The 19,776-nt window shown below is 49.2% G+C and overlaps 8 protein-coding genes across 8 annotated transcripts; 2 read left to right on the forward strand and 6 right to left on the reverse strand.

The window, feature by feature from the left end:
- Positions 1-29: 29 nt before the first annotated feature.
- ABOM_007536 (protein sds23) lies at positions 30-1,825 on the reverse strand (the record flags this gene model as incomplete). Its single annotated transcript, XM_022534665.1, has 5 exons — positions 30-459; positions 515-693; positions 750-867; positions 916-1,385; positions 1,445-1,825. 5 exons carry the CDS (start codon positions 1,823-1,825, stop codon positions 30-32), a joined length of 1,578 nt encoding a protein of 525 aa, XP_022386603.1.
- Positions 1,826-2,375: 550 nt separating this feature from the next.
- On the reverse strand, positions 2,376-3,419 carry ABOM_007537 (uncharacterized protein; the record flags this gene model as incomplete). Its single annotated transcript, XM_022534666.1, has 2 exons — positions 2,376-3,252; positions 3,319-3,419. The coding sequence occupies 2 exons, from the start codon at positions 3,417-3,419 to the stop codon at positions 2,376-2,378; spliced, it is 978 nt and encodes a 325-aa protein (XP_022386622.1).
- A 1,878-nt stretch (positions 3,420-5,297) lies between these two features.
- ABOM_007538 (caspase family protein) lies at positions 5,298-6,976 on the reverse strand (the record flags this gene model as incomplete). The annotated part of the gene is made up of 6 exons (XM_022534667.1): positions 5,298-5,323; positions 5,374-5,982; positions 6,035-6,409; positions 6,480-6,555; positions 6,662-6,797; positions 6,885-6,976. 6 exons carry the CDS (start codon positions 6,974-6,976, stop codon positions 5,298-5,300), a joined length of 1,314 nt encoding a protein of 437 aa, XP_022386636.1.
- Positions 6,977-7,944: 968 nt separating this feature from the next.
- Positions 7,945-9,991, reverse strand: ABOM_007539 (chaperonin-containing T-complex subunit CCT7; the record flags this gene model as incomplete). The annotated part of the gene is made up of 6 exons (XM_022534668.1): positions 7,945-8,057; positions 8,145-8,806; positions 8,863-9,235; positions 9,285-9,621; positions 9,691-9,857; positions 9,946-9,991. The coding sequence occupies 6 exons, from the start codon at positions 9,989-9,991 to the stop codon at positions 7,945-7,947; spliced, it is 1,698 nt and encodes a 565-aa protein (XP_022386637.1).
- A 525-nt stretch (positions 9,992-10,516) lies between these two features.
- Positions 10,517-12,198, reverse strand: ABOM_007540 (putative histone acetyltransferase Spt10; the record flags this gene model as incomplete). Its single annotated transcript, XM_022534669.1, has 2 exons — positions 10,517-11,584; positions 11,659-12,198. The coding sequence occupies 2 exons, from the start codon at positions 12,196-12,198 to the stop codon at positions 10,517-10,519; spliced, it is 1,608 nt and encodes a 535-aa protein (XP_022386599.1).
- A 952-nt stretch (positions 12,199-13,150) lies between these two features.
- On the forward strand, positions 13,151-14,957 carry ABOM_007541 (lanthionine synthetase C family protein; the record flags this gene model as incomplete). Its single annotated transcript, XM_022534670.1, has 4 exons — positions 13,151-13,328; positions 13,436-13,988; positions 14,079-14,092; positions 14,152-14,957. 4 exons carry the CDS (start codon positions 13,151-13,153, stop codon positions 14,955-14,957), a joined length of 1,551 nt encoding a protein of 516 aa, XP_022386598.1.
- A 244-nt stretch (positions 14,958-15,201) lies between these two features.
- On the reverse strand, positions 15,202-16,008 carry ABOM_007542 (uncharacterized protein; the record flags this gene model as incomplete). The annotated part of the gene is made up of 1 exon (XM_022534671.1): positions 15,202-16,008. The coding sequence occupies one exon, from the start codon at positions 16,006-16,008 to the stop codon at positions 15,202-15,204; it is 807 nt and encodes a 268-aa protein (XP_022386597.1).
- A 564-nt stretch (positions 16,009-16,572) lies between these two features.
- ABOM_007543 (Leucine Rich Repeat domain protein) lies at positions 16,573-19,353 on the forward strand (the record flags this gene model as incomplete). The annotated part of the gene is made up of 2 exons (XM_022534672.1): positions 16,573-16,762; positions 16,820-19,353. 2 exons carry the CDS (start codon positions 16,573-16,575, stop codon positions 19,351-19,353), a joined length of 2,724 nt encoding a protein of 907 aa, XP_022386596.1.
- Positions 19,354-19,776: the final 423 nt, after the last annotated feature.

A 19,776-nucleotide genomic window follows, 5' to 3' on the forward strand; every position in this document is an offset into this window, starting at 1 on the left:
TTTCCTAGTCCCGATCGACCGACCGGGAGTTACCGACTGAATAACTCCCGCCCTATCTCCCCACTGCGTCGCACGCTGAGGCTCGAACTGCTGCTGCGTCGCCGGCGGCTACGGCTTTCTGCGGGATCGGCCGGGCTTAGCCCGCTGGCCCGCGCGTGCAGATTCAATATATCGGTGAGGCTAACCACCCCCACCAGGCGTCCGGAAAGCCGTGCCCCCGGAAGAGCGGAAGCTGGGATAGACGACGCAACGGTGTGCGGCAGCCCCGTGGACGCCGCGTGTGTAAGCGGCGCCGCAGGCACATACTGCTGAGAGGGCTGTACGCCGGCGCTACCGGGAGTAGGTGAGGGAGGCGAATGCGTGTTCCCTGAGTTAGTAGGCAGAGGGAGATGCACGGCTGAGTGGGATGGAGTGGGTGGTCCCGACGAGGAAGGAGACAACGGATCGGTGATCCATAGTCTATTTCAGTCCATTAACAAGAGCTAGCTTCGTAGGGACAAGATAGCAGACTCACCGGTGGGATCTAGTGGCTACCACCTTCGCAACGGTATGAGCCAACGTCGATCCTGGATTCACATGAAACACTGGGAAAGAGTCCTTGCCATCCACTAAACCCCGTGTGGAAAGAATCACGGAGATGAAATGAGTGCATGTATTGTGCAGGAGTGGAAGCGACGATGAGCGCGTCAAGAGCTGTCCGTTCAATTAGCCCTACTGTCTCTTCGCCAGCCATGTCCGGTTTTTCATACCTTAACGTCCGTCAGAGATATATTGCCCACCACGTTGGTATGGTTATCCACCACAGCGACCGATGTGATGCCCTCGTTGTTCATGAGATGCAGAGCCTCCGATAGAGGCTTGTCTCCGCTATACGCAGGTTAGACTAGCTAACTGTAGGTCGAGAAGTAAACCTACTTGATGGAGATCACCTCCAGAGATCCTATCTTCAAATCCCGCAGCGCCTGCGGATACAGCTGATCAATCACAGGAAAACTGCGCCCATTTTCCCATAGGAACTTGACCAGTCGGAATTGGCTGAAGATGCCCACTACCTCATTTTGTTTACGCTCGTCGACCACCACCACCCGATGAACGCCTCCTCCGAACGTCTCTACAGCTGCCATCACGCTGGCCGACGCCGGAAGCGTCGTCAATGGCTCTTTCCTGCCGAGGTCCTTTACATCTTTCAATGGTATCTTGATTCCTTCCTTGGCCTTTCGGGCCAATTCGTCATAAGAAGCACGGGTATTCTCGTCGGGCTGTGTCAGACCCGCAGCGAGGAGAAGGTACGCATTTAAATCCGAGTAATCGAAAGTGCCGACAGCAGTCTTGTGTTCAGGAGTCTCGCGAATCAAAAGTACAGGAGCATCGGAATCAATCAGGACCTAGTTGCTGTCAAACCTCGATCCCACTTCTTTACTCTCGGTTATGGATCGCAACTCACATTAGTCGCATCCTCAATGCCCGTATCAATTTCCACAAACCTCAAATCAGTGGGGCTAACCAGCTCTCCGATCGAAATTTCTCTCCAGTCGCGACCTACAAAGGCAGGGTTTACATGGTTGGGAGCCGGCGGGTTGTCGATCAGACTCTGAATTGCAGCCTGTGTGAGCGACGGCTGTCGACGGCTACGTGGGGAATTTGGAGCCCCGCGCAGACTTTCACTGAGGCTGTGGCGGTGCTGATGGTTGGGAGAGACGTGCGAGAGTCGTAGCGACTGGCTGCGCGCAGACGGAGAGCGAGAATCCGTGCTGGATCGAGGAGATGCAACGTTCGACCCGCTAGAATTGTCTGCAACCGGTTCACCTAGCTGGTGGTCCGACATGGTTGAGCCGGGCGATAGCGTTCCAGAAGTTTTCCCCTGAGACGCTGACTGTGTCGAACGAGGAAGTTTGGGTTGAATGATACGTGAGTTCACTAGCGTAGAATGCGGTATATTCACGTATAAATCACATATATAGAATAAAAACCACTTGATCAGGTTATCCGCACAGCTATCGCAGTTGCGAGAGCACGATCGATGCCAATCACGGGGTTGCGGGGAATTGACGATGTTTGGTTGGCGGGCGGCAATGGCCAATCAGCGTCAGGTGGCCATGGCGTCATAAAATCATACGAACAATGCCTCTGTTACTTCATCGCCTGAAACCCCCATGGTTCGTTAATCTTCTCTTGCCCCCCCTCCCCTTTCTGCATACTACGTATACGCAGTACACAGTCCATGCCCCCAGGGATCAACATCCACTTGCATATGGATACAGTATTTCCCACAGCGACAAACAATAGCCAATCATTGTGACCTGTGCCAGTCCCTCCTGCAGTGACGTCTGCACATAAGCCCACTTCTGGCTTCCCACACTCCTGCAGCCGCTCGCTTAGAGGAAATTCCCCAAGACTTCTCCGAGGTCCTTGGCTTTGCGGTCTCTCATCACAGCCCTTTTCGGACCCGACCGCCTCTGGCGTTCACCGGAGGCCGAGGCCTCTTCCCTACACCTTTTCGTCGGTATATGTAGCGCCGAGTTCTCGGTGGGTATCCGATTTGCCGCCTTCGTGCGATGTAAATATAGAGTTTTTGTCTTGGTGGGCACTCTCTTGGATTCTTGGTTAGTCTGGCCTATCTGGAAATCGAGAATCGGCCCCCCCTGGTCCATAACCGGTGGTTCTCCGTCCATGTTGGTAATGCTAGCTTGGTATAATTCGTAGAGTTCTGGTGGCTTATCTCCTTGACCCGGTCGAGACTCCCATCCGTCTATCTCCAAGCCATCTGTAAACATGGAGTGGATACCTGGACAGCCATACGCAACAATGACTTGCAAGGATGGGAAAGCGCGCAGATAACGCAATACAACACCCGACAAGTCCTGGTGACATAATTTGAGAACTCGAAGGTGTGCGAATGCACCCGAAGTCTGCGCCAGCTCGCTCCAACTTCGGATGATCCGATCACTCAATGCCGTCACAGGCGTCTCTGTAGCGTCTGCAAGTGTTTCAGCATGTGGAGGCGTGGCAACTTCCAATGCAGCAAGGTTTCGGATGCTAGATATGCCCACTAGATCTGGCACTCTGGCGAACGAAGCAGCCAAATTTAGCACCAACTGCCATTTCAGGGAATCGCTCTTCACGAGTTCCAGATAGTCTCGCATTGCCAGTCTGGGCCCTTCGATCTTCATTGATCGGTACTGGGAGATATGCCGGAATTCTACCGGGTACGCAGTTGCGAACAGTTTCCACATGTAGAGCGTTCGTTTGCGACTGAGTTTACCCAGTGATTTAGCATGAATATTATTTTCAATTTCCAGACGCGATGAGGTGGCTTACCTTCTCCCAAGGCAGTCCCACAGATAACTGGCAATGGGCCATGGTATGCTCGCAAACAATTGTGGTGTCAGATTCCTTTGGTCCGATAGAGCTTGCCTCATTGCTGAGTGCTTCAGTGTGGGTGCCCCAGTTCCATTAGTTTCCTCCCAACCCCTGGGAAGAAAGGGTGTCTCATGGACCCAAGACGGACCTTTGGAGTTGGCCCCTGCCCGGGTTGAGGTCCTCTCTGAGTAAACCTGGCCGGTCCGCCGATCTACTCGGTGGGGAAGCATGGCCAATTGCATCAGCTAATAGAAGCTGCACGAGATGGCGGGTTCTGAAAGATTTGCTAGGTACAACTACTGGGGGATAAACCTATGCATCCCTTGATTGTTTATGCATCCTGTTATGCTCCTGCCTCAGGCACCATAGTCCAAAAGAAGCGATTAAGGCCAGGTTCTCGAGTATCAAACTCAAATCATGTATTCTCTGTAGACAGGTTATGTTTCAATAGCTCCTCGAATGCCTGACCGAAAAAAGCAGCGGGTGTACTGTTATTCTGTGTAGAATAGTCTCTATATGCCTGAGGTCATCGCTGATTTTATGTAATCTCAACTAAGACATAACAGGTTAGCTTGCTTTCTAAACGAGTGAAGATCCAAGACACCTGATCTATACATCTCTCTCTCTCTTTACGTATCATTGAGATGGCCAAAACTGTTGCAGGTCAACTAGTTCCAAATTTTCGCATATACCCTTTCCAAGTGCTTCATTGGGAGAGAAATATTATTGAAGTATATAGCTATCTGCCTTATTTTCTCATCGAGATCGATGCAAGTATAACAAGCCCTAAGCCTCGACTGCCTGTTCCAAGACATGGGAGTTTCAAATGGATGCCTTCATTGTTTTTGACCTAGGAGGCCGTTGTAGTACTGGAAGAGTTATACTCTGGCTTTAAAGCTGCTCCTGTCGAGCACTTAGACGCATTGAGGGAGGTCACTAGAAGGCTGCCATGACTTTCGTTATCAGAAACTCAAGCAAACATGCTGTAGTCATCAGAGATTTTCATAATCTCCTCTTGACGTCTGACAAAGGCCATCTTCCCTCTCCATACAGTAGCAGTATAGTAGCGCCGAATATGCCCCGTATACAGTTAGGTATGCACGATCCTCAAGTCTCAACGTTCGTCTCTTTGAAGCGCATGTCAACCTCCAATTTCTGTCTAGAATGACTCCCAGTGGAACAATAACCTCTTGTAAGCCCAGCCTCTTGTGATCCACTCATTGCTGGTGATACTTAGTAGTTTGATGGTACTCAACGATCAACCAACCAGACGTGGCTATACAATATATAACTTCTAAAGCAACACGTTCCACACGATTGTTTCTCTCTGAGGACCTTCTTTTGGGAGACAATGTGAGCTTTTTTGAGTGTTGTTACTGACTGACAGCATGCCAAGTCATCGGGCTGGAGACCAGACTCGGCTGAAACATTCCTCTATGAAATTATCTGAACATTACTCTCATTCTGTAGCCTGGATGTAGAAGATCGATTCTTGGAGGTGGTGACCGGAACGAGGCATAGCCGGAACGACGCAGCAAGGAAACCAATAATAAAACTTATGACGCCAGTGGCATCTCATCTGCTTCAAGAATGCCACGTGATTTTAACGTTGTTGGAGTTCTGCAATGGTTTGAGTATAGCCTTAGTCGTGTGTCACTGCATATAATTTTCAATTGCAGATTTGTTTTGTAGAAGTGAATTAGAAGCATGTAAGATATGCGACCCAACTAAGCCCGTGTCCTGTCCGACTCCATGCAAATGAATGTTGTCAAGAAAACCATAGGAAACAAACGAAGCACTCGGGAAGAAAGCAATGAGAGTTTTGAAAATGGGGCAAAAACAGAAGAAAAAGAAAAAGAAAAGCATTTCCGCGTAAAATGTCAGTACTATCCCGATGCAAAGTCCGTGCCTAAAGAACCATCCATAAGCCCAAATATTTACATCACATAAAGCAGGTTCACATCTATGCCCGGTCAGAATGAAATTATAATAGATCGTATCTATTCGACTTACCCAGTGGGTGACTGCAGCTGAGCTGCGGTTTCTGTGAATACTTGGTCGACAGTTCGTCCCGAATGCTGTTTAGCAGCTGCACATAGCTCTGCTGAGGGTTCTTGCGGAGGGCGGTGATAAACGCCCATGACATTGCACCGGTCGCTTGTCCCTGAATCTGAGCATCCTGGCTGGTCTGGTCGTCCTTGCTGCCTGACCACATGATGACGTCTGCTCCACTCGTCTTGGTCTGCTTGTTGCGCTCGTACACCTCGTCGCCCTTGGTTGCCTTCTTGAGGAAACCGACAGCTGTCGAGACCATGCTGCCCATATCGCCCCGTGCGTACGCCGACACCACTCCCAGCAGACCCTGTCCTGCTTCCTTGGCCAAATTGGGCTCCTTGAGGATACCTTGTGTCGAGTAGACATACGGTAAATCCAACGCGGAGCCCGAGTGGCACGAGTCGAAGATGGCTGTCAATCGCACGCCCGGCTGCAAAGGATTGACCATTATCCGATGCATCTCATCGTCAACAATATGGCCCGCTTGCCGGAAATCGACGGGGTAAATGACTTCGTCGTATCCGTCGTCTTCATCACCATCCAGATCGGGTGTCTGGCCACCATGGCCTGTTCCTGGTCAGACTACGGGCTGAGAAGCAAAGGTCCACCACAGACTTACCAGAATAGTGGAAAAAGAGGGAGTCGTTAGGCTTGGCGTCTTTCACTAGCCAATGCATGGCCCGCAGAATATTGGCCTTTGTTGGCTGGCTCTTTGGGTTCTGTTGGTCGTCCGTCAGAAGCACCATATTGTCACGAGGGTAGCCGAAGTTCTCGTGCAAGTACGTTGACATGTTCTTGACATCGTTGATACATCCGCGCAGCTGACCCTTCTGATTGAAGTAATTGATACCAATCAGCAAAGCCTTTCTCGTGCCAGTGCAACGTGAGTACTGGTAGGCGTATTCTTGGGGAGCGCCTTGACCGAAAGAGACCGGTTCGTTGGGCGGAGGGGCTGGAGCACCATGGCTGCCTTGATTATAGTGGTTCTGGTAGGCTATTGCGCAGTCAGAATACCAAGCTAGCAAACTTTGGTAAAAGACACCATGACACAAGGGTAGACATACCATGTTGTTGTTGTTGCTGCTGTTGTTGTTGATACATATGGCCTCCGCTGGGAGGGCCGTAATTCTGCTGCGGGCTCTAAAGAACTATGTCAACCATTTACATCCGCAAAAGAAGAATATATGAATGAGATAAGATAAGAGAAAAGGAGTGGAAAAGCCGGACGCCATCGTAGTTAACATACGTTATAACCATTGTGGTGCGAGCCGTATGACTGAGGAGATGGTTGGCCATATCCATATGCGTTGTTAGGTTGTTGCTGACGATAGGCCTGACCGGGATACCCGCCGCCGTAAGACGACTGTTGATGATGCATGGGTCTATATAGAGTTAGCACCAGCAAGCTCAGAGCAAGCAATATCGAAAGCAGCTGAAGGATAAACACGCAAAGTACTGAGTAGCCTTACTGAGGGGGGGCGCCGTAGTTGGGCGGCGGATATTGATATTGTTGCTGCGGGGGGTAGCCGGGAGCTCCCGAGTAAGGGGGATAGTAGGACATTCCTGGCGGGGTCGTGATAAGTCTCAGATATAAACGACGACAGCAAGAGTCCAGAAGCGAGACGTAAGACAGTAGAGGGGCGTGAGGTTGTGGTGGTGAACGAACGAAAGAGCGACCGAAGAACGATGCAGCCTACAAATCGCCGAGATCATGTGGAGAAGGAAACACGCACTGATTGGGAGCGGGTGTGGATTATCCAAGCAGGAAAAAGGACGGCGGAAATATCTTTTAGTGATCGGAATTATCTTCAATTAATACAAAAAGGCCCTTAATTGTACCAGAAGGGACAAAGAACAACGAGACAAGGAGAAAAGGGAGAAGAGAAAAAGAGAAAAAGGTTAGGGGAGAGACAGAGAGAGAATGGCACCTCACAGGCGTGAAAATTGATATATCCGCAGATCATCGACGACCTTGCTGCATACCGTCGGCTACTCCGAGATCTCCCCCTGTACTAGTAGTCCTGGATAGGAAGGAAAAGTGGCTCGCACGCACCGTCTTTCAGCCAGCCAAGAGCATCCTCCATACCACATTGCCTCATTCAGCCAATTTCCTCAGCGTTCGGCTCTCAGAGTTCCTCGGTATCTTATCAATAAATCCTCTGTTTTCACTTCTTTTTTTTACTTTTTTTTTCCCCCTCCTTGCTCAGCCTTACTGAGCCTCACAGTACAGTGGGTCAATGTCGTCAACTTTGTTTACCCTGCTTAAGAATCCGAAAGCCATCCATGACTTACAGCTGGTCCAGAATAGGTATAGGATCCATGTACTTGGTAGTTTCTTTTTCTTTTCTCTTCTTTTTTTTTTTTTTTTTGAAAATCATATTTAGATGTCCACCTCTCCATCAATCTATGAACATGAAAACATTATTGATAGCAAATAAAAGTACCGGGCTGCGATTCTAACTATTGCATGGCTTTTGTTTTCTAACATCATCACAAACCACATCGCATCCTTCCTCTCATGCATTAAATTTACCGGCCCCGTCGGGGCATGCCGCGTCCTCTGCCTCCACCAAGAGCCCGTTGGGCAGCACCCGGGGGAAGTCCACGGCCAGGTGCCTGGGGCTGGGCAGACTCCTCGTTCTCTGTAAAACGTGCTCGTGTCAGCCAATAGAAATCCAACAAACAAAGCAAAAGGCATAGAGGGTTAAGCAAGAACGGTGGATACTTACTGATAGTCTCATCTACACTCAAAATCAAGCAAGCGGCCTCCACTGCGGCTTGGATGGCGTTGACCTTGACCAGACTAGGCTCCCACACGAATGCCACCATGTTATCACGGACTCCCTCGTTATCGAAGTCAACACCGGCCCAGACGTTGCCCTTGCGGTGCTCCACGCGCAAACGGTTCAAGATGTCAGTCGCATCGAAGCCGGCATTGTCGCACAGCTGACGAGGGATCACCTCCAGGGCCTTGGCGAATGCCTTGACAACTGCCTGCTGCTTGTGAGGCACGTTGCGGTCGGCGAAGCCGTGCATGTAGCTCGACAGCTCCATCTCGGTAGCACCACCACCTGCAACAATGGTCGTGTTCCGAAGAGCACGCTTGACAATCATGATGGCGTCATGCAAACTCCGCTCGACTTCGGCAATGAACTGCTCCGCACCACCACGTAGCACAAGGGTACACGTCTTGGCGGCAGGGCACTCAGAGAACAGGTTGTAGCGTTCACCACCAATCTGGCGCTCCTCAAAGATGCCGCAAGTACCCAAGTGACGCTCTTGGATGTCACTGCATGTCGACTGGGTGGCTGCTCCAGTTGCCTGGCACACCCGGTCCATATCGTCCGAGGCAACACGACCAGCGCAGAAGATGTCACGGTCAGCGAAATACCTGAGATCACGGTTAGATAGACTAGTAACAGCAGGCGCATCACAGTAAATACGTACTGAGTAGCCAAATCACCGATAGGTAACTTGCTAAGAACAACCTTGGCCCCTGTCTTGTAGATAGCCTCCAGCTTGTTGTAGATGATCTGCCATTCCGCATCGACGATGGCCTGGTATTCAGACACCTGTTCGACACGCACCTCGGCGTTATCCTTCTCACTCTTCAACTCTAGTTCGACGTTCAAGCAGACAATCTTGGGATCCTTGAAGTACTTCGGCTGCTGTTCGAAACCGGCATAAGAGAAGGTCTTCTTGAAGGCAACACCGTTGACAAAGAGGGAATCTTGCAGGCCACCACCGGTGACTCTCTTGATTCCAATTAACTTTTCGTTAAGATCATCCTGGTCGAGTGAGAGCACAGCGTTCACCACCACTACACATAGTCAGTATCCGCTTCCGTCCAGTCCCACGGGAGCCCTTACTCTTGGTGAAGAAGTCCGAGTTGCGCTTAATGAGCTTGCTGTTCATGGCGGTTGCGGCCAATCGTCGTAGAGTTTCAACCTTCTTCTCCTCGCTTCCGGCAGCCTCGATCATGTCGACTGCGATTTCTTTCACCTTGTTGACGGCCATAGCACTTCCCCTCCGTAGACCCTTGATGATTGTCTGTGCGCTCACGCCTTGCTCAACCAGTTCACGAACTTCCTTGAGTATTTCACCGGCAAGAACAACGACCGATGTTGTTCCATCTCCTACTTCGGCATCTTGGGATCGGGCGATATCCGTGAGAATGCGGGCGGCGGGGTGCACAATATCCAGGAGCTAGTTTCGTCACGTATTAGTATCACACCATCGATGGAAGTTAGAGTATTGAACTCAAGTCGAACACACTTTCATTACTGTCGCTCCATCGTTCGTAATGGTCTGCTTGCCGTTGCCGTCAACAAGCAACAAGTCCCCTCCATACGGGCCGAGAGTGCTCTTGATGGTAGATTGCACGGCAACACAGGCATTGATATTAGAAATGATCTGACCCTTTCCCTGAGAGGCATCCGTGCCTAAGCAATTATGAATCGTGGAAAAGTCAGCGAACAAAACACGTCGGACACACAGTGGAGGGGGTCAGAATGCGGGCAAGAAACGGACCCTCCTTAAGCACAATGATAGTGGGTGCCTGGCCAGCGAAGGCCATTTTGATTAATTTATTTCGAAAAGAACCGACAAGTAAGGCTGGTAAAGACCGGTAGAGAATAAGAGACGCACAGGAGATGGAAAGTGACGCCGAAAGTTACCAGCTCGGGGGTGTTCAATAATGCTCTCGACCAAAATTTCCCCGAGCTTCTCGATGTCGCCAAAGCACTGAGGCGGTGACCAATCATACCGCGTCTCCGCAACCCTACAACCCCTCAAGCAATTTATACTAACTAGTAGTAATCAGCACTGTATACATCCCTTATCAACCTGCCTGGAGAATCATTTATCGGTCTATTACATATAATTTATCGCGTCACTTTCTATCATACTGCTAATAATACAGATATCCACCACCGTAGTTATCCGATAATCCACAATGCCGCAAGCCCAACTTATATAAACGCCGTCAAGAAATGCCGTAACGATAATGCCCCAGAAAACAAAACAAAAGTGCAGAGAAAATCAAATCAGATAGAAATGGGCTGGAAAAAAGGAAAAGAAAAGGTGCAAGCAGGCAGCCACATCACGTAAAGTCCAAGTCATCATCTGGTTGTCCTACATACTGATACTTGGCCAGTATCTGTTCGTGGTGATGCACATCACCTACTTGTGAATGTACTAGCCCAAGTGCATCCTGATGAAGCGCCGATCCAGGATCTGGATCAGATGGGTCATCAACCATCATATGGTAATCACTCGCAGCATGATGTCGCACATCATCATCAAAGTGAGAGCTAGACAAACCATGAGGGCCGTGCGTGTAAGGGTCGGTCATAGCATCATGGGTTTGGAATCTGGGAAGTTGCTGGTGAATATCAATGATTTGGGGGTCGAGAGGCATGACGTAGTCGCTGATGGAATCTACTGATCCCGGAACAACGGATGGATGGGTGGTGACAAAAGGGTTCTGGCTTTGATGGGCATCCAGAGATACATGGTCCATGAGCGAGTTTGCTCCCATGTTCTCGCTGGTTGGCATACTAGGCTCGCTCTCGCGGCTGCTTGTTTGATCCTCCTCCTCTATCATATCATCATTCTTGAAGAGTCCGTTGGCTAAGGGCGATTTGAGTGTCTCCTTGCACTGGGGACAATCTCGGATGACCCTGCTTACGGTTTCCTTGATCCGGACCCAATGGTACTTGACTGCAATGGCGGCTGTAGTCTTATTGATGCCGGCATGCTGCTGAACATGCATCTCCCGAGCGATATCATACTGCTGTTGTGGATCCGACACTACCTCTTTGTCTTTCAGCATCAGCTTCTCGGTTTCACCATCTTGCCCCCCAATCAGCTTATAGTGGGTTGCTGCACTTCTAAGCCGGCTCTTCTCGGCCCTGTCGGCGCCCCTAGGGTATTTTGAATGCTTCAGATAATACCGGATCTTGTCAAAGCGATCCTGAGTAACAGCGTCCTCACCCTCGGGCCCCAAATCTCGGCCGTATATGATCGCATCCACATACTGTCCGGGATTCGAGGCGAGTCTACCACCTCCTGGTATTCTTCCGATCCGTTTGAACCCTAAAGAATCCCAAAGGCGACAGGAGGCAACATTACTCTCATAGACTATGTTGAACATGGCATATGTATACCCCTGCAGAATGTCAGATATATGAGACTTCGGATACATCCGCAACCAATCGCATAACGGCAAGACACTGGGCTAACAGAGCGTTCACGGAGGAATTCATCAGTGCAGTTGGTACTGACCAGTTTTGGAGCCCATTCTAGGTATCCTTCCCCCATCAGTCGGCCCACACCTCGATTCCGAGAGGCATCGGTGACAAGGAACATGCTATTGCAGATATGACTACTACGGCCAGGGTAGTTTGGTCTGACGGTAAAGCTGCCCAGACAGATCTTGGGCCAATTCATTCCCGGCCTGTCCATGGCTTTGACATCCTGTGTATGCTTGATATCCCCGAGGAGCATGATAGCACCGAAGTTAGAGAACCAATAGTGCTTAAACTCATTGTACGGAATAGGGTCAATCATAGCATAGGTGTCGCCCTTCTCAATCTCACTATTTAATTGGTCTGATAGGTAGCCCAACAGAGACGGGGGCACATCATCGGGCGACATAAAAGGTACCAGGGTCGCGACCGTAACGCGATCGCGAAGGGTAACCTGCCGAGGGTAGATATCTGGTAGCAGCTCCTGGTCCGCAGGCATCACCATAGACGCTAAATCCCCATGTACAGCAGGCATGTTGAAACCTTGGGCCGGCCGAGCCGGTCACAGGACTATTTACCATTATTAGTTAATTGAGCAAATATCAAACATTGATTTAATCTGATGTGATTGCAAGCTGCAAATCGGTATATGACAAGTGTGAAGCACTGGGATAATAGACCACGCGGGACAGAAATAGCACGGATGCCATCACAGAGACTACGAGTCAAGCAAGATACAGGAAGGACCCAGATAGGAAAAACCGTGGCAGGGACATTACCAGAATAGGGTCTAGAAGCACTGACTTTCTGAGGGCGAAATCGGAAACAACGTTTCTCCTTTAATACTTGATTGTCCCCGAGGGGCACTTCGAGGACCGCCGAGTATTCTAGAGTCCGGAATGATGTGAACGCAGCAGAGAAAACGTCGTCCCGCCGGCGGTTTATGGTTGATCCGGGAACGGTAATACTATCCCTATTAGATTTATTCGGTGCCTCAGGTGCTGAGTTCCCATTAGGGTTAAGTTCGGCCCCACCAGAACAAGTTGTTCCTGGAAGGTGAACTAGTAGTACCTACCAACTACCGGCAATATCATGATATACTACTAGTACTAGTAGTAGTGAACAATAGTAAACAAATCAAGTAATCTATACTCCTTATAATACAGAGTCTTGTCTACGTAATGATATATCCATAACTCATCTGATTTTGCAAGATAGTAAGTACAAAAACTGACAATGTTTCTCTCTTCTCCACAAGACTATATATTTTGGACAGCTCACCTGCCACTGACGTCGCTTAATACTTGACAAGGATAAGTACTCGTAAGGCATCAACAGCTGAAAAGTTACCCCTGCAAGAAAGGCCCGTTCCACCCACTGGACAATCTTTCCCACATTTGTGACCCAGCCAAACTCCCATAGGCAAGTAATCTCGCACCCTAAACTTCTCTCACAACCTGGGTATGATCAAACCACTTGCCGCCATCATGAATGCCCCTCAGTATTATCCAAACATGCTGGAGCCACTACAGGTAAACAAAGCGAATTTGCAGAAAGCTCTCCATGAATTTCGCGGAGCCGTTGATCATGGAACTCATCTGATGCAGCAAGGCTGCCCTCCTTCAGCGGAGTGGGGTAGTGCCGGTTTGTACTTGGGAGTAGCAGGTACGGTCGACTCCCCATTCCAGAACCGACGACGTCAAGCGTATACACAGAACACCTTTGAGGTATCTATAGTATTACCATTGCCTATCTCGCTGACTGCATCCCAGGGATCGCTCTCGCCTTCCTGCGGCTTGAGCGTCAAGCTCTATCCTTGATAGAGCCAGGCAAGGCTCCTATCGATTTCGGTAAACTAGCGAGGGAGCGGATAGTGTCACATGGACCAAATTTGCCTTTGAAACCAGGCTGGCTGTCGCCTCTAGGCTCATTGTCCCCAGTAACAGGGGCCTTGATGCGCATCTTAGCAGCAGCTACGGATGGCAGTGTAATCTCTGATGCTGACATTACTTGTCTTGGAGATGCGGTTAGGCTGGCAATCCAGAATGGACCCCTGGTGCCTCAGGGAGATAAAATGATGGGAGGTGATGAGCTTATTTACGGTCGGCCTGGATTGTTATGGTCCATCCTCAATCTCCGGGTTCAGCACTTCGATGAGAACACAAGGAGGCGCCTACAACCTGTTTTCGATGCTCTACCTGACCTTGTTGATGTGATAGTCGACGCTGGAAGACAAGGACAGAAGAATTACATCGAAATGCACGGAGAGAAGGATGCATTGCCCCTGATGTGGTCGTGGAAGGAAGCCCGGTTTTATTTAGGAGCGTGAGTGTTCACCCCAGCCAATGTATCCTACCCCCTTCCCCGATGAAAAAAAAACCCCACAAGACTCAACGTACTGACTGAGAGCTCAAGTGTTCATGGCATCGGTATGTACACAGAGAAAAGCAAGTTCTCCGCAGGGTTTTTCGGAGCTAATACTTCGTAGCCGGTGTTCTTGCGATTATCCTTGCTTGTCATGCCGAAGAAGTCAATGATGACACTTCGCGTAAATATCTCCCTTGGATAGCGGGTACTATCACAGGCTTATGCAAGATATGTATTGCTAATCATGGACACCTTCCCACACGCATTCCTCCATCTTCCCGCCATTCATCTCCACTTGTCCAGTTATGTCATGGTAGCCCTGGATTATTGGTTCTCATGGCATGTGCAAGAAGAAGCCCGTTGGTCATTGAGTACTGGGAACCCGAATGGGACGAAGCCATTCATTTAGCGGCTGAAAGTATCTGGAGGGAAGGACTGCTATCGAAGGGTGGCAGTTTGTGTCATGGCATTGCTGGAAATGCACTGCCGCTGCTACTCATGCACGACAGTTTCGAGTACGATGTGGAAATGATGCAGACGGCGAAGCGCAACTACATAAAGCGAACCGAGGCAATCGAGACTAAATGCTTAAGAGACAATCTCTCAAGCGACTATTTCTTGTCTAGAGCGCTAACATTGCTGTTACATGCGCGGGAGACGCCGCCTTACAGCAACTCGCCCGAGAACATTTATCGTATGCCTGACCGCCCCTTCTCCCTACATGAAGGTCTAGCGGGTACGGTTTGCGCGTGGGCCGATGCTTGTGTGGCAATCCAAGCGAGATTGCGGAAGATGGAGCTGGAGCTGGAGGGTGACGGGCCAGTCGTAGAGGCTACTTTGCGACATGACCCGGCTTTCAAGGAACTAATGAACCGCCAGCTAGGGTTCCCAACTATCGCTCACCACAGACCGACAGGTCTGCCTTGAGTGAAAACTGGAGAACGCAAACCACCTTTTTGAGAAAAGGACAACGGCAAAAGCAGATATTGTATGCTATATTTGTGTTCCTAAAACACTCAGCTGAATATTCATCTGTAGCTGAAAGTTGATCTTACCCGAGATTCCACGCAAATAAATATGGGAAGCAGTAGTTTGTGTAACCGTATCCAAGTGTAATGTCGGCTTTATGTCCTCATCATCACCGAACTCGGAGAAGACAAAAGAAACGGTCCTAAACAAAACTAAATCCCGATCGATACATAGGAGGTTGGCCTGGAATTTCTGTCCTAAATTCGACACGCTTCGGTACAAAGTTGCCATGTGGTACCTCAACAGCCACCCTGAAGCGACGCCAGCAATTATTGTATTGGTGAGACGACTCGCCGCAGAAAGTACAGCGCGTGGGCATTGATCGCACTGGGGTTGCTTGCGCTCTCGGCTCCGGCTGACTGTGGCTTCTCATCCTGGTCTTGCGCTCTTGTTCCCGACGCATCTGCTGGACAACATACTGATTAATCTCCTCTTGACTGGGCTTTTTGCTGTGCCGCCTAATAGTTTCATTGTGTCGTGGCGCCTTTTCATCTCTTTTCATCTGCTGGACGACGAATGCGTTTATCTCCTCCTGTGTAAGCTTTCGAGAATCCGAAGATACGTCAAGAGAAGAATAAGGTGTGCTTTTACTCCGCGAATGTTGGATATGTTTCTTCTTCCCCTTCATGCCTTTTTCGTGTCTCATAGCTAACTCTGAAAGCTCTTGAAACGTCATTTTGTCTGGGGAATTTGAAGAGCCCAATCGACTATCACGAAGCATATCCGTCGCCCAGCTCTTCCATTCTGGTCGTGTCTTTAGTTTATTAAGAAATAGGATATTGATTTGGGAGTCTGCGATCCGGAATTCTTCGTTAACTTGAGTAAGACCTTCTCGCATTGCTTCAATGAGCTCGATGAGATCGGTGACTGTATCTGATTTTGCGGAGTCGAGGTCCAGTATCTCGCTGATATGATGTATCATACGAACATTTCGCTGCCAGATGTCCATGTTGGCGAACCGTAAACCAAGCTTGGGGGTGTTGTTGGTGAAGCTTATTGAATATAGATTGGTTCGAGCTCAGATGAGAGAATCTTGTTCTTTGTTTTTGCTTTTCTAATAGGAGAAATGACGTCAGGGGAAATCCATACGCTGGACGTAATCTATTTACATCCTCTCCTGATTGACGTAAAATACCGTACCGAGTAATACACTGAGTAGGAGATACTACTTGAAAGCTTCTTATAACGATGTAGCTCTCTAAACAATCATATATGTTGGAGGGTATCATATATACATATTTTCGCTATCCTTGTTTCATCGACTAGTGTACTATAGTAAGAATCTTATGGCTTCTGCGCCCAATACGAAAAGTGGCAGTGCTGGGTCTTTATTTGTGGGTGATCATGGGGGCCGGTTTTTCTTGGCTCCCTGAAGCAATAATGGTGCACCTGACAATTTTTATATCGATATCTCTTTCTGACTCTGGCAGAGACATTTTTGGACCTAAGATCCTATGAATGCGATGCTATCTTAGCCCAGGTATAACATTATCACTCAGCAAGCGGTAAAAAGATGGATCTTGTGCCCCCATCCTACCAGTCCGCAACGACCAGAGATGCGTGGTCCTTTATTGCTACATATATACCATCCAGCGACCTATGCGCAGCTACATTAGTCTGTCGGAAATGGCATGCACTTTTTATGCCGTTCTTGTGGGGTGATCCTGCATCTCACTTTGGGACTGACAACGATGCCGTTTATGGTAATTCCACTGGACACACCATTCGTGGTCTGAGCTGACAAGATATCTGCATTGTAGTCGCTTTGACAAGGTTTAGGAGAACCCTGGTATATGCCAGGTTGGAGGTGCGGATGCTAACACATACACTTCATCTGCCTCCTGCTCTTTCAGAAATCTACGGAGGTCCGCGACCGGAATGGCTGAGGGAGATTCTCGAATACTTACCATGCCTTCAGTCTCTGATTGTCTCTAAATTGCCGTTCTTTGACCATAATTCCATGGTAGCTTTAAGAAATAATACGAGCCGCGAACTTGTCAACGAAACAGTCCTTACATATAACGTTCGTCTGCTGTTGGCGGACCACGAACCTAATACAACCTCTCAAGGGCTTGCAGAGGCACTATTGCGTTTTCAGGAACTTGTATATCTTGACCTGTCTTATACCACTCCAACTCGAGATAGTAGTGTTCTATCTGCTCTATCTCAGCTGGAACATCTCCAGGTCTTGAAACTACGGGGCATTGGGTTAAGAGATAGCGACGCAGAGTTCTTAGCTAATGCTATCGGTCTGAGAGTTCGCTACCTTGACTTGCGGGATAACAGGCTCACTGATATGGCTATCCGATCTTTACTGCAAGCTTCTTTCCTATCACCAGGTAATCCTGCAGTCGATCATGGTTCAGATGTGGGAACGGCAGCTCCAGGACCTTTCACTCCTGCAACATCGCCACCGACTAATTCGAAATGGCTCAGCTGCCCTACATTAGATGAGCAGTTCATGAAAGCATTAACACAGCCCTTGACAGGCCGTTCGTGGGTGGAGAACGTACCACATGCGGGCATTACACATTTATATATCGCAGATAATCGGATTACAGTCGAGGGGGTGGCAAGCCTTATAGCTTCATACCGACTTCACGCTCTTGATGTAGGAACAGTTGACACCGCCGATTCAATTCGGGACTCGCGTGTTATATCCTCATATCACAAAGACCCCCGAAAGCTTCCTGGTGCTGAAAAATTGATACCAATTCTGGGTTCTGCCGCAAAAGAGAATCTAACGTACCTACGTGCTCACCATGCAGTTTGCACCGCTGATGCTCCTTGGAAAGACCCTGTGTCATCGAATGGGTTTGTTGCAGAACTTCCAGCCGAAAGTGAAGATCAAACCCCGGAGCTAGACGCCGCAAACGTGATCCACGAGCTCCCTGCAGAGGAAGCGCCTGTTTTTGAGCTTCCGGGGTCACCAGTTCCAGAGACCTGGAGAACAGACTTTCAACGTTCTGGCCATGATACGCAGGCGCCTATTCGTGAAGATGAGCCATTACCCCTACGAAGACGAGGTTCTGTATTTGCCCCTGAGGTGGTTGAGACACCTTATACCAGGGCAGACGATGATGCTACATCCATTACCATTAGTCCGCTCTATCCAGCTCAGGCTCAAGAAGGCTTAATCCCGACCGAGTTGGAGTTCGATGAGAATACGGAAACGCCTGGTACAGTCCCAAGATGTACATCCCCAGTAGTGATGGACGATCCCAAAACCCAGAAAATCCAAGAACTCATCTCAAAAAGACCCAAAAATTCCGTCCTACCTCGCAAAGATTACAAGGAAAACAGCTTTCCGTATCTGCATCCTTCTTTTGTACCACATCTTGAGACATTGGTGTTGACTGATGTTCCATCCCATGTGCCCGCAAATTCCCCCATCTTGAGGGCTCTAATCCGCTTCATAACAGCCTGCTCGAATGAGGCCTTGCTGGCAACGCTCCAAGCAGGATCAGACTATTCGCTTCCTCCTGGTCGAGCTCGAGCCAAAGCTGAACAAGAACGATCTCGGTCACTGTTTGCTCTGCGGCGCTTGGTACTTGAAGTGACTCCTGTCGAGAGAACAACGGCTAAATTAACTGCGTGGAAATCAACGAGCTATCAACAAGGAGCTTCAAAATCAAGCACTGGGGATCGAGATCTGGAGAAACTGTGGTCAGCAGCAGCGGACGACTTCAGTTTCTTCGGTGAGGACGAATGTGGGGTCCCAAACCACGACCCGGGGAGGTACTTCCCAATGGCTGCTCTCAACGAGAAAGTCATTTTGATCCCAGAAGAAGATGATTCTGGAAACTCAGGGTATTCAACACCGGTTGCTTCTGCGCAGAAATTGCACCGTCCGGATTTCCCCTCTTCTTATGGCAGTCATTCTCGTCCCTCTTCCATCAACTCTGGACCAGCACGGAATGACGGCGCCGTAGTTTCGCCTCAAGCTGATGCTCCAGAGGTTGACCTCATCTCAGAACTAGCTGCTTTCAGGCGTTCAAAGAAGGCTGAATACGAAGATCTGGTGCGCAGGGACCGGAAAAGGAGGAGTACGGTAGGCACCACACCTTCGCTCCTCTCTCCTTCCGGGTCGTTATCATCATTCGGGCCGTTGTCGCCTTCTCCAAGCCTGTCCACTGTGGCAGCAGTTTCGGCTCCTCAATTGGCCATGTCGCATTATGTGGAAGGATATTGGAAAGGTGAAGTGAAAATTGTCCGAAACCCCGCACCTAAAGGACGGAGTGGAGTGGTTGATATGTATGGAAATTACTTTGAAAAAGGGTACCTATATCCTTAAGTCTTGTATGGAACATATTCCCTCGTTTGAAAGTTGTTTCTAGATCGCAAGCATGTATTTACTCATCATATAAGTTTATGTCATCAAGTTAGATACCCCAAAATATGATCCTAGCCATGTAAGTCATGGTGGTGCATTTTCAGAGGGATCCCCCCACAGACAACCTAACATAAGTATAACGGAACTACTCTGTCTAGTGGGGCAAAGCAGCTAGAAGTAGAGGCCACTAGGGCGATTTACAAGAACGGAAATGGGATCGTTTTGAGTATCTTGTCATTTTCTCTTTCAGTCGTTATGCGAGCTTGGATTCCCTTTCGTCACTAAGTCAAAATGTCGAAATACAATGGAATCATGAAAGCCCCTGGCCGATCCATTTGGTGCATCGGGGTCCCGTCTCCACTGGGCTATATTCGTTTACCTTTT

The sequence above is a fragment of the Aspergillus bombycis genome (genome assembly GCF_001792695.1).
Source record: "Aspergillus bombycis strain NRRL26010 chromosome Unknown contig00080, whole genome shotgun sequence".
Taxonomy (NCBI): domain Eukaryota; kingdom Fungi; phylum Ascomycota; class Eurotiomycetes; order Eurotiales; family Aspergillaceae; genus Aspergillus; species Aspergillus bombycis.